At 35.3% G+C, this 14417-nt stretch overlaps 1 protein-coding gene across 1 annotated transcript in view; it reads left to right on the top strand.

The window, feature by feature from the left end:
• The window catches only part of TMEM135 (transmembrane protein 135), a 242397-nt gene that overhangs the window by 213718 nt on the left and 14262 nt on the right, over positions 1-14417 (top strand). Inside the window, exons 7-10 of the mRNA XM_060104976.1 lie at positions 3741-3782; positions 6737-6883; positions 9385-9454; positions 12882-13049. Coding sequence (XP_059960959.1) covers positions 3741-3782; positions 6737-6883; positions 9385-9454; positions 12882-13049 — 427 coding nt within the window. The remainder of the gene's footprint in view (positions 1-3740; positions 3783-6736; positions 6884-9384; positions 9455-12881; positions 13050-14417) is intronic.

Genomic DNA, 14417 nt, shown 5'->3' with positions numbered 1-14417 from the left:
ATTGGCCAAGAGTATTATTCTAATAATAATAACGTTAAACTTCTTTATACTTTCTTGTATATAATACGTAATTCCAACCTGACTCTCTATGATTAGTTGTTTATCAGCTAAGTTGTTTGATATAATGCTGCAAATTCTTTTTCCTCTTTGTCTCTCCTGGCTTTGTTTTATATCATACATAGCACAGAACATTGCAAATATAGAGATTCAGTAACTGTGGATTGAGTCATACTAGTTATTTATCTCATTTGCATAGACTGACTTTAATAGGAAAGTTTATGTCTACATGAGTTAAATGCATCATTTTTATGCACACTCAAAAATTAAAATGAGACTTGATATTAGAGAATGGATTTATTAGGAGAAATGATTTTTTTCTTTTATAGAAAAGATTTTCTTCATTACAGGTTATGATAGAATAAAAAATACTCAGTCCTTGAATATTTTCTTTATTGACACTTAAATCCTAGATGATTGTATCCTAGTCCCATGGATTTAAGTACTACTTATAAACGAATCAGACCTCTCCCTTGAACCCACATCTATATAGCCAGCTGCTTGCTTCCTTAACATTTCCATTTATAGCTCACATGCATCTCAAGCTTAACATATCTAAAACAAAACTTTGATTTTTCTCCTCAAACCTGTTTCTTTTGGAGTCTTTCTCACTTCAGTAAATGGATATTGTATCCCTCCATTTGATCAAACCAAAAATATTTTAATAATTTGTAAATTCTCTCTTGTACCCCACATTCAAACCATCAAGAAATACCACCAATTCTGCTTTTGAAATACATTCAGAGTCTTACCACTCCCCTCCACCTCTGCCACTGTGATCTAGTCCAGGCACAGTCATTTCTCCTCCTAATTAGCATCTTTGCTTCTAACCTTGCCCTCCTGTAGTCTATTTTCGAACCAGCAAAGTGATTATCTTAAAATTTAAGACAGATCTTGTCACTTCTCTGCTGAGAACCTTCCCAAGTCCTTATCATGCCTACAGGGCCTACAGGAATTGTAGACCACTCGCTCCCTCCACAGCTATTACTGTGACCTCATTTCCTACCGCTGCTTCCCTCCAGCTGCAGTAATGCACTTGCTGTTTTCCTTACATGCCATGCAGACTCCTTATCAAGGGCTTTGTGCTTGCTCTTCCTTCAGACTGAAATGCTCTTCCCTCAATTCAGTAAAGTTTCTGATCAAATTACCAAATTCCACCTTCTCAGAGAGGCCCTTCCTGACTACACTATGTTAAAAACAAACAAACAAAAGGCCCAACCTGATCACTGTTTCTCCCCTTGTCCTGCTTTGCTTTTTTCCATAGCAGTTATCACCACATGACATACTTACTTTTTTTTTTATCCTATCTCTCCCCCTTCTAGAATGTCAGTGGTATGCAAGCAGAGATTCTATATTGTCCACTGTTACATCCTTAGAACCTAAACCAGTGCTTGCACATAGTAGGCACTCCGTCAATATTTGTTGAATAAATCAGCGAGCCTTAATACATGAATGGAGAATGTGATTTGATTTACATTATAATAATGGAATCCATCAAATAGTGAGGCACCTTTTAATGGGCTCTGTTTTGTATAAATCTTTATGTTTATATCATACTTTTTACATTTAACACAGATTACAATAGTGTTTCATAGTTAGATTAGGGCTCAGACAATACTTTCGGTGTCAAAATGCAGGGCAGTATTACTATTTTAAAGATTCTTTTTCTGGGAATAATTACTTTTTTGTCCTTTTGACATAGACATCTGACCCTCAATTACATTAACAGACCTTATACACATGAATAGAAAGAAGAATAGCCCCTTTTGAATCCATGCTAAGACTTTATCAATATGAAGTGCTTCCCACAGGGTTCTGCTGAAAGAACCAAACTTCCATCATAATGAAATTGCAAATTCATTTGTAGATGCCCTTTTATATTTGAAAGCTACTTTTTGATGTTTGGTCTGCAGTTAGATTTATTGTTTAACGTCACAAATATGCAATCCTGACCAGACCGAGTTGTCAGAACCCTTTATCTATTCAGCATTGCACAAAGACAAATGGCTATCTTTTAACAATAACATACCAAAGCCAAAATTTGTTCCCAGTTGTACATAATCTTTTAATCAATCTGCTTTCTGTTTTCTAGTCAATAGACTCCCAACCTAACCCCTCACCACCCCACCTATCTAGAAATTACTCAGTTATGGTTTTTAAATTACTGAGAAACACTTTCTTCAGATGGAAACAGATAACTAAGAATTTTAATGCTATAATTTTCCCATGCACGCTTTAAGCTTAACATATGAATTATTTTGCCTTTATCCTCATTCTATACAGAGTAGATAATTATATAGTATGTTAGCTAAATTCTCTGGTTACATTCTCACTGTTAACATGACCACAAAGTAGATTATGTTGCTTAATTGAATTCTTAAGTGCTTTAAAACGTCTCAGTGCACATAGATTAAGTTTTTTCCTGAGATTCTATATGTCCTCCAATAAAAATGTATATTTAAAAAATTTTAGATAGATTTCTTATATTTTTGTTCATTTCCTTTGTGACCTTTCATAAAAAGGCATACAGAAAGAATTGTCCAGTTAGATTTAAGGCTGTACTTTTTGTCCGACAATATCCAGTGTCTAATATTAACATATGTTAGAGCATCATTATATCATCAATCTTTATAGTTTCTCCAAGGAATTTTGATACTAGATACCCAAAGATTCTCTAGTAACTTGATCATACCTATAGAGCAGACCATTAAGACCAGGATAGTAACACCCCCATTTTAAAATCTTGTTTAAATACTTTTTGCAGATGTGAGAATCCCCGCCTCCCCTATACCCCAGTTGCCATGTAGTTTGAGTCTTCCCCAGTTAAGAGGAATACACTGTTTTAGGAGGAGGTATAAGAGAAAACCATAACTTTTAAGTCAGATGAAGTCATTTTTTTTGTTTTTCCTGAATTCTGACTACTATTTATTTTGTGACCTCGGGGAAGTTACCACATCTGGGGGGCCTCTGCACAGCTGTGGAGTAGAGAAACACCTATTCATAAGGGTTGTGGTATAATTGAATGAGACGACACATATAAAGGGCCCAAAACAATGCCCAGCAATAGTAAGCACTCAGTGATATTTGGAATCTTCTCTCTTTCCTCTCCTCCTCCACCCCCTATTCCTCTTGCTACATTATCTCTTCTGATTGGGCTTACTCAGAAGTTAAAATTGTTAACTGAACTTGAAGCCTTTTTGTGCCTGCCAACTCTACATTGCTCTGCATTCACTGAATTAATAAACAGGGAGAAGAAGTCAGGACCTTGAATTGACCTGTACATAATACCCAGCAGGTGTATGTGGTCTTTCTCTTCACAACAAATTGCTCCCCCAGGGATTGGCTAGAATGAAGAATACTCCGCTCCCAGCCTTCATTTTAAGTCCACATGGATCCCTTAGAAGATTTACTTTAAATCTCTCTTCAACCAGCAAATCTGAGAATTGAGCCTTAAATTATGTTAATACGACATGGGAAGGCATTATCATTTTAATCATTTTGTGTAAGATGGCTTGTTCATTGTTTGTTGTTTGTTTGACCATTTGTACTGCTCAAATCATTGTCCTAAAAGAGTTTCACCTTTAAAAGAAAGTCATTTTCAGGAAAAAATTAATAGCTATTTAATACTACTGCTTTATATCTCAAACAAGTTATTTTATCATTGTAAATTTGTATTGTTTTAGGTGCAAAGATGGTTTGAAAGGATTTACATTCTCTGCACTTAGGTAAGTTGCATATTTTATTTATCTTTATGTTAAGAGAATTTACAAGTTTTTTTTAAAAAGTAATATCATCGTACATAATTGTAATAAATATTTATTGACTCCACTTTTAAGTTGCAAGCAATTTTAAAAGTCACAAAAGTGGCTTTGTGGACATTTCATTAACAGAGTAATTTGTTAATTTTCCCCCTAAAAATCAGTCAGTCAGCCACTATTTGGGGGGCCTATTATGTGCCTTACAGTATGGGGTATTAAAGAAGATTACAAGAACTCTCTGTTTATGGAGCTTGGAAAGACAAAGCTACACATGAACAATTACTGGAAAATGAAGCCCTTAATTGTGTGGTACCAGATTACGGGCTTTGTTAGGGCAGGACTCATGCATTGTCAAACACATTTTGTATTACAGGCTTCACTAGAGTCACTGGAGTCTTCTTTTCACCTCGTAGCCCATCTCTTATCACAGTAATTGGCATGTGGTCGATACTGTAGAGATGTTGGTTAGCATTAGTGTTGAATTTTATAGTTCACCAAACATTTTCACATACATTAGGAAATTAAACTTTCTCTATTATTGAATAGAGTATTTTTGGTTGTGGAAATTCTTTGGTAACGATAACTAACTCATAACACACAGCAGTAATTTCTTCATGTCATATTTTTCATTAAAAGATCATGAAACTTATTAGAAAATAGCTTTTTGTTGTTGTTGCATTGGCTACATAGGATTCTGTGTAATTCACAGATTAAGTGAATTAAGTTTCACTTAAATCAAGTTTAATTAATTAAACTTAAATTAATTAAGTTTAATTAATTAAGTGAATTAAGTTTCAACTTAAACTGAAAGTTGGTAACAAAATCAAAGGTTGGTTGTCCTAAAGAGAAGACTCTGCCATTGTTCCTGCATCTTTCCTTAGACTCCCAGAATCCTTGCCAAAACTCAGAATGTGTTGGATATTTGCATATGTTTTCTTCAAATCCACTTATAATGAAGAGCTGACTTGGACTATTTGCACTTAACATTTTCTCTGTGTTACAAGAAAATATTCTGGAAAAATAGTTATTCACTCTTGCTAGTTCTGTAAGATAATAGTGGAAGTTAGGGGAATAGAAAGAGTCAAGGAGAGAACCACGGGAGAAGAGCCAGTGCAGGAGTCTGAAGGTAGACTAAGGCTGATTCATCGTAGTTTAAAACATGGTTAATAATGTACAAAGTTTGGTGACTAAGAACCCAGACCTTAGAGTTAAACACTTCTGGGTTCAAATAATTACTGATATTTTTGATTGTGCCTTTTCAAGGCACAAGATGCCTTTTCATGTTAACTGTCATAGAAAGTATGGTACCTGCTTCATAGTGTTTTGCTATGAGGGTTAAATGATTTAATCTTTGTCCAAGGCTCAGTGCTGTGCCTGTCATGTAGTAAATGCTCAGAAAATGCTCGCTATTACAATATTCCTTTGCTAGGTATTAACTAAATATTTATTATGTGCCCGACACTATGCCAGGCACTGGGATATAATACCAAAGAAGGTATATATAGTCTCACAGATCCCACAGTTTAGTGGGGCAGGGAAACTACTAAAAAGGTGCTTCCAGTGCTGGGGGATCACTGGGCTGTGAGAGCACAAAGGAAGGAAGGCTCACTCACTCCAGCTTGGGGCAGGGGCAGCTTCTCCAAGGAAGTGAGCTCTAATCCGAATGGTAGGTCCTGGCCAAAATAGCAACACTTTCCTTTCAGTGTTAAGAAAGGTATGAGAGATATTGTATCTGTTCGAGCATAGTTTTACCTTGTTTATAAAGAGCAGTAGTACAGACCCTAAACTCTCCATTCACACCCACGATTAGGAACCAAATTCTTTTGGACCAGCAGTTACCAAGGAGGCACAGCTGCCATCTGGTGACAAACAATCTCATTGCACGCCCCTTACAACTTGGTAAACTAGATGTTTTATCAAGTTTGTCCTAATGAGATGGGTTGCACTTGTTGATAGTAACAATTTTTCTCTCTTTTACGAATATTTAAATTTGCCATAGTTCCCATGTTCTAGAATTTTAGCGTAGAGTTATTGGTCTCCTGTTTTATCTATGTTTTGTGATATTTTCTGAAGGTTCAGCAGGCAGAATTGGCTAAGGAAAGCTTAGTTATTCTTTATAAGAGCAGTGACTCTTATAGTGATGGTGAAAACAGCAAAAATGAAAACTCTGATAAAGGATACTGATTGAGTGATATCTAATGGTTGGTAATGTTTTCTTTGTATTGTCTTTGGAAAAATATAGTCCAGTTTTGATGATACAGGAATGGTGTCTTCTCCTGGATATTAGATTTTTCCAAAGAGAAGTAAGTAGATTAGAATAACATCAAATTTAAGATTTTCTAATAATGTGGGGAAGACACACAGACTCTTAACCACTTTCTAATTCTCATTCTTTAGTTCCCTCTATTTCTCATGTGCATATAATGACCACCTACTGCACTGCAGCTGTTTTATGACTCAAAGTGACGTTAGATATAAATTTAGAGTAAAAAAATGAGAAATGCATTCAATTGTAACTGTTAGTACATTTTAGAGGAAAAAAATAGGAATTTTGTCATTAACTAGTAGATCCAAGTTAATAGTTCATCTGCTTTTTTGTTTGAAAAAAACTTTTAAGTTGTGTAATACCTTAAAAAAGCAGTGACTTCAGTTAAAAGGGTGTTTCATCAAAGAGCTATGCTGTATTTGATTTTAAGATGCCTGCACTGTTAAATAAACAGCTATTAACATTTTCTGAGTATTCAGATTTCAAAAGCCTATTTTTTAAAGGATGACTAGTTTTATATAAATTGTGGAAAATATTATTTCAAATGATAAGGTACTGTCCACAGTGTATTTGTATATAAACAAAATCAGTTTATTTTCTCACTGATTTTTTTTTTTTAAGGGGAAAATGCCTCTCATTGTGCTCTTTTCTTTAGGTTCATTGTTGGGAAGGAAGAAATTCCCACACATTCTTATTCACCAGAGGCGGCATATGCAAAAGTGGAACAAAAGACTGAGGAACATGAGGAAAAACCAAGAGGAACGAATATAATTGCTCTAGTCAGGAAGCTTGTGGATTCAGTGTGAGTTCTTTATCTTGATATTTTAGCACATTTTGTCACCATTTTATATAACATTTGTACCATGCCAAGGTATTTTTGTTTTCTTTTCAGGTAATAATTTTTTTTTTTTTTTTACCAGAAACTGTGCATAGAGTTTTATAAAAAGGCACATGATGGCAAGTGAATGTTGTTTATTATTTCTAGCAGGACTATAGACCATTATCTGCCTTTAAAATAGTTTTACATGAAATTGAAATACTTTTCTATTTCAAACTAAGCAGAGTTGCAGGAGGCTAGAATAGGGAACTTCAGGAAACAGATTAATATGTGCTAATCGAATGTTTCACGTGTGGAAAGGAGAAAGAAAAATTCCAAGAGAGATTTAAGAAGATATAGATATAATAAGGAGCAAACTTTAAGTGAAGGATATTTTGCAAGAGTGGAACTTTTTAGGGCTTTGGAAATAAAATAAGAAATCTTTATTTATACAAAGAAATCTATTTCATACAAATAAGTCTTCATTTGCATTTCAAATATTTAAGATATTTAAGAAAATAAATTTAAAGGTTTAAAATTAGAATACCAGCCAATAAAAATAATCTTGTAGTGCTATTTTAGAGAGTGTAGAATGAGGAGGCAGTATAGAAAGTTAGGGGATCAACTACAGGAAGCTGACACCCTTTAAGAAATCTGAAGACCTGTGTTTAACTCATTTTGCCCCTCCTGGCTTTGGAACTTTGAACAAGTGATTTAACCACTCTGCATCCCAAAGTCCTCATCAGTTAACTTTATTAAGGAGTGTTGCTTGCATTAAATGAAATAACATAGGAGTTTGCTTCACATACACGAGCACAGAGTAGGTACTCAAAACTTTTACTGAATTTAAAGACTTTGTCTCTTCTTCTGTACACCACAGAAGAAGGTAAAAGGAAAGAAAGGGGTGGTAGACGGCAGTAATAATTGTGGTAGGGGATCCCGTTAATGGGAATCATGTCAACAAGAATCATAGGGGAATGCAGAGAATGTGTGATGTAGGGGATCCTGTTAATGGGAATCATGTCAACAAGAATCATAGGGGAATGCAGAGAATGTGTGACGGGGGTGAATGAAGCCTTGGGTATCAGAGCTGATCGGGCCATGGCAAAACTTGTCAGAGTAGCCTCAGTGGGTCCATTGGTGTGAAAGCAGGTGCAAGATAATGTAGAAGCAGAGCAGATGACATAGGAGACTGGCAGACCAGCACTTGGGAAGCCATCTTAATGAAAGACTAGGAAAGATGAAATGACAGTATAGTTGATAACAGAATTTAACTTCACTAGCAAAGAGAGTTTAACAGTTTCTGTGTAGTTCTGGTAGCCATGGCTGAGAGATGTCTTTGAAGAGGACACTCAGAAGTATGAAGAGTGATGGTTTACATAAGGCAGTCCTTCTCTGATTCACCCCTTTTCAGGCCCCTAGCTTTAATCACTCAACAACTTCCCATGACCAGATACGTCCTATCATGCTAACGACATAAGGAATGAACTATTGCTGTCATCCTTGACTAGGGAAGGCTGCCTGTGTACTCCAGCTGCAGTGCAGCATTGAATTTCGGAGAAGGTCTTTATAATCAATTTGCAAATGGAATTAGAGAGCTAGGATATCACTCTGCAAGTTATTATCATAGACAAGAAAGAGTTAATGTGTTCCAACCATGAAGATAATTAATTAGTTGTATTCTGAAAGAGTTATAAAGACTGCTTATTTTGGAACACGAACGCTTCAAAGAGAAAGGGGGAGAGTTAAACCCACATTAGATATTCTACTTACTTTTTTACGCCTGGAGTGAGTAAATAGTCCTGGAGTAGACATACCAAATAACTAAAATAAGTGTGTCTTGAATAGTAGTCCTCCCAGCAGAAATGTTTATTAAACACTGGAATACTAAGTTGTTTACAGTTAAATCACAAACTACTTTTGAATTCCTGTATGTTCTATTTCTGTATTTATTTTAAAAACTGAATTTTAAATTCTAATACTATATCATGTTTCTTTCCCAGATGTTTTCTCTCAAATATAATTAAGTATAAATTCCTGTAACCTGAGCACATTCTCATTATGATTTTTGCTCAAGTACTGACGTCATGGATGATTTATGACCATTATACGCTACAGTAAACGATTTAAAGCTTCCAAAAGATTTGGCAGAGTATAGAGATAACATATACATATTTTTCATAGTTAGTCACAAATATTTACCAATATGGCTTTTCTGTTCCACATTCAAGTATTTTGACTGCAGTCACGTATCTTATACAGTGTGTCAAATGGTGAGCAGCAAAGGGAAAAAAAATCTGTTATCTTTGCTTCTGTATGTCCTAAAAAATCAAAAGATGCACACATTTAGAAACGAGTTGATAATGTTTTCTCTGTTTTTGGTTAGAGAGTTTTAAGCAGATCAACACACACACACACACACACACACACACACACACGCACACACACACATTTTAATTATATTAGTTTTTTTGGTTTAATTTCAGATGTAAGCATGGACCAAGGCATAGATGTTGCAAACACTATGAGGATAATTGCATCTCTTATTGCATTAAAGTAAGTATATAAAATCTACTTTAATAACCACAGGGAATATGTATAGAAAAAACTTATTTATTAAAACAATTTAAACGTAAGTGGAAAAGTTGACAATCATTGCTATCATTCTTTGCATTTGACTTGAAGAATAAGACACTTGTGAGAAATAGATAACAATTTAGCTTTTAGTATTCACTTACCAGATCCTTTGTTAAATAATTTTTACATTAGCTTACTTAATAAATGTAAAACTTACAAAGTAGAAGGTGAAGCAACAACAACGAAAAAGAGAAAAATAAAGTCAAATTAAAATTACAGTTTGTACTTTGCAATGTATCCTCATTAGAATACATCTTAGAACAAGGCCTCTGGACTGTGCTGTGTGCTAGGGGATCAGCAATCAGTCACATACACCGCACAATCTGGGACAGTGGCATTTGGTTTTGGACTTGTAAAGCTGTTACATTTTTTAAGGCATGGAGCATGTCCACAGTTGTTCTACATTAAGAAAGTTAGTTATGCCCACTGACATAAATTCCCCACTCCCTAATATACCAGGGCCGTGTAATGTACCAGGGCCGGGCTCCCTCCCCATCCCCCATCCCCCATCCCATGCCTGCCACCGCCCCCCATCCCCCATCCCACCAACTCTGAGAAGGAAGTTAATTTTCTTTTTGTTTGTTTGTTTTTGTTTTTTTGCGGTACGCGGGCCTCTCCCGTTGCAGAGCACAGGCTCCGGACGCACAGGCTCAGCGGCCATGGCTCACGGGCCCAGCCGCTCCGTGGCATGTGGGGTCTTCCCGGACCGGGGCACGAACCCGTGTCCCCTGCATCAGCAGGCAGACTCTCAACCACTGCGCCACCAGGGAAGCCCCTGGAAGTTAATTTTCATTGCAGTTAGTCTGTCACAGGTGGCACCATCTGCTACAAGTTCTTTAGTTTTGGATGGTGCTCTAGCAATCCTGATGCTTTAGAAAATTTATGTTCTTTTTACAACATCTGATCCCCACTTTATTGATGATGAGAAGAGCAGAGTTGTACAGCACCCCAAAAGACAGCCTCCTGACCGTCCCTCTAGAAAGGGAGGGACTGTATCACATTAGTGCCTATGAATGTGAAAGCCTGTGGCCGAGTGTTGTTGGTGGCACGCACCCAAGCCAACACTTACCTTTAAAGTACTCAAAGACAGAAACAGGGGTAAAATCAGTAGAGTATTTTTTCAGTTGTATAGTAGTTTCTGACACACTCTTTCCAAATCTGATTTCCTGCCCCATTTTTAAAGTGGCAAAAAAAAAAAAAAAAAAAAATGTTGCCGGCTGCTTCAGAGTCTACCAGCTCCCAGAGAGGTTTATTATTCCCTCCAACTGGACATAATTCTAGTTCAAGGGGAAACTTCAGGAGGGGAACTAAGAAAAGCACTTTGACTAAATTAGAGGTATTTGAGAAATTTGTGGGAGAGGAGAGGTGATATTTTTTAAAAAGTATACAAGAAAGTTAGTGAGAATTACTGCGCTATGAAAATATGTAGTCATTCTTTCAAGCGTGTACCAGTACTATAAACTTGCTAATGTATGTATACATTGTAATATTATGTCCATGAATGTAGAATTATTTGGAGATTTGTGGATGAGGAATTTATATCACAAGTATAGTAAAATATTTTGACAGTGCACCTCATTATTCTATGGACTCAGTTACACCTCATGTTAAATCATACCCCTGAGTGAATATTCAGATGAATTAACATTCCCCCCAACTCACTATACTCCATTCACACGAACTTTTTGTTGATACCTGCCAATCTCTTTTTTGGCTTTGTGCTTCTTGTCCAAGCTACCCGAAATGTTTTTCTCATGCCAGCTCCTTCTCTTTTGTGTCTACTTAAACGTCACACCCTCAGTAGCCTTCCCTTACCACTCAGTCTAATATAGGATGCCCTGTTAATTTCTTTCCCAGTGCCCTGATTACTTCCTTCTCAACACTTACTGTAATCTGTAATTACTTTATGTTTATTTGTTTACTGATTTTCTCTTCCTCTAATGAGCATGGAAGCTCCATGAAGGCAAGAGCTTTGCGTCCTCTTCACTACTCTATCCCCAGCATCTAGTGTGATGTTCGTTCGGCACATGAGAGGCATTCACTGAATCTTTCCTGAATACGTGAAAGGGTGAATGAATGGAAGGATGAATAGATCTCTTGAAAATAGTGTGAAATGATTGAACATGAGTGCGATCTTTGAACCCTTAGGTTAATATTATGATATTATCAGTGACAAGATACAGATGTGACCACTTCATGCAGTAAACAAACACTAGGCAGTTTCAGTTAAGCATATGCATGATAATTCATGCTAATTGTTTGGACAATTTAATTTTCATGTTTTAACCAGGTATTAGATAGTTTCAGGTAAATTAATGAATGTTTCTTCATAGTAACTCAATTTTTTTTTTTAAAAAAAAGAAGACTGCTATCCAGAAGATACAAACCTGACCTTTGAAACTTAGCAGCAAACACTGCTAAGAATGTAGACATTTTTCCATTCCAGTGGGGGTGAAAGAGGAGGAGGATGGGAGATCAGTATTACAGTGTATTGGCTGAATCATTTATAAAATACTATTCTTTTTGATAACATTTTGTTTCTAGATGACTGGAATTTTTCAGTCTCTCACCATTAAGTGACATCAAACTTCATTTTCCTAAAGAGGGAAATGAAATTGACCAACATTAGTCATCCTTTCCTTCCTTTTACACTGTAGATAGTTGCAGGTAATATGGAGAAATGTTGACAGCAAATGTGATTTTGTAGCAAATTTGCTTTCTTGGGTTTTGTTTAGTTTACCTTAAAGCTGCCATTCCCTAGAGATGTTTCAGCTTGACACATTGAGCACGGAAGTAAAAACCTAGATAGAATTATTTCTTTTCCTGGAAAATTCTTTAAACTTGATCGTTTAAATAGTTGACACCAAAGGTCTAAACAGATAATACAATTATTTTCTGTCAAAAGAATCTCTGCTCAAACAAATGATTAAGAGGCATTTTCTGTTAAAATTTCCAAAAGCATTTGGTTTTGTTAACTATTTTTGTTTTGGAATTGCAGTGCTTCTGTTTCTAAAACTATTTGTGGTTTAGGGATTATAAATCCCAGTTATGTCAATAAAATGTCAAGAAGTAGAAGTTTGGTACATAGATAGACTTGGCCAGTGCTTGGGAGACTTTTTAAGCCTTTGTAAATCATAGAAAGTATGTTTGCTGCAAGATTTCACACTTATTTTTAAGGCAATTGTTTTAAAATTGTTTGAGGTTTAGGACTTAATTTTGAAAATGGCTGCAATATAAACTTGTCTTAATATTTTTAGTTCCATTTTGATTCTGCGACAATAAAATTTATATCTATCGGTCTTCAAAATTTGGTTGTAAATCAGAATTTCCTCCCAATTTTCTCTAGGGTTTTATCAGAATGTTTAGTGTGGGATACTTGATCCAGTGCTGCCTCCGGATTCCCTCTGCATTTAGGCATCTGTTTACACAGCCATCCCGGCTACTTTCTCTCTTCTACAATAAAGAAAACTTCCAGCTCGGAGCTTTTCTGGGCTCTTTTGTTAGTATATACAAGGTAAGGCTTTCAGAAGAGGAAAGAAAAGTGGGAAATAAATAACATGGCTATTGTTAAAATGAGATACGGCCTGAACTCATCTGTCATTTTTTTAATACTCCTTTCTGTAGTATTTGTAAATATCTCATCACCAAATATGCACATTATGTTGGGAATAGAGGCTGGAGATATTTCTTCTCTTAAAGCTTGAAGGTGTAGATATATTTGCATTTATACATAATATTAAAGATTTTCAAAAACTCATTTTCTTTTTTTCAACAATGTAGTCACTGAGAAAATATGAACTTCCTGATATTTCTAACATCAAAAGTGATGTATCTATTTGTTTTTTCTGAATAATTTGACTACCTGATTATTAATTTAAACATTTTCAGACCCTCCTAGCTGATATCAACCTTTGATAGAAACAGTAAGGATTTTCTCTTGTAACTGATACAAGCGATGACTTATTTTCCATCTCCCACTCATTCACTCTTTCTACTATACTCTCTCAAATAAACAAAGTTAACATTCTTCCACCTCTTTCTGCATGTTCCTATAAATGTACCCACACATATATAATAAACACCCACCTAAACACATATATAGGGATCATCTGTGACACAGCACTCTGCAATTTGAAGTTATGGCCTTTTGTTTAATGGGAATCACTAATATGTAAACCATATTACTGACATATTTTATTAAACATCTAAAATTTATGTTCAAAGTTTAAAGGTAAAATGTGTTAACTAAGGTTGACCTGTATGCATGTGCATGCCTGTGTGCATGTGCACACACAGTTGTTAAAAGAAATGCTGGGGAAAACTGAATTCTGGAATTATTTTGGATAAGATGGTTGTGTTTCATTTTATGATAAAGTTTACCTATAAAAGGTAGTTGTGGAGAAAGTTTTGAAATGGAAAGGAAAGAGTGGCAAACTATAAACTATAGTTAATTAATCACTTGTTATGAAATATTACTAACATTGAAAACATTTTCAAATGGTTTGACTAGGAAGCATTACTTATACCTTTGAATATATACAAGAGTTAATAGGGCAGAATATTGGTGATAATATGTTTATATTCACATTCTTTTTCATTTCTTGTGTCATAGAGTTTGTATTTACTCTTAAGATAAACTCTTAAATATTTAAATGTGGATTATCTCCAACATTTTTAGCCCAGGTTGGTTATTCTCCACCATCCAGCATATCTAAGAGCATAGGCTTTTTTGTTTGTTTACATTTTTGCTACTTATTTGCTTAGGTAATATAAACTAATGGTAATTAAACTAAGAAAAATGCAACTGGGTCAGAAAATCTATTATAAAAAATATTCATACAGCATGTTCCAAAGCCATATGTGATTTCTGAAAAATTTATCA

Source organism: Mesoplodon densirostris, chromosome 7 (genome assembly GCF_025265405.1).
Source record: "Mesoplodon densirostris isolate mMesDen1 chromosome 7, mMesDen1 primary haplotype, whole genome shotgun sequence".
Classification (NCBI taxonomy): domain Eukaryota; kingdom Metazoa; phylum Chordata; class Mammalia; order Artiodactyla; family Ziphiidae; genus Mesoplodon; species Mesoplodon densirostris.
The sequence above is the reverse complement of the archived record's forward strand: the minus strand, read 5'-3'. Positions and strand labels throughout refer to the sequence as shown.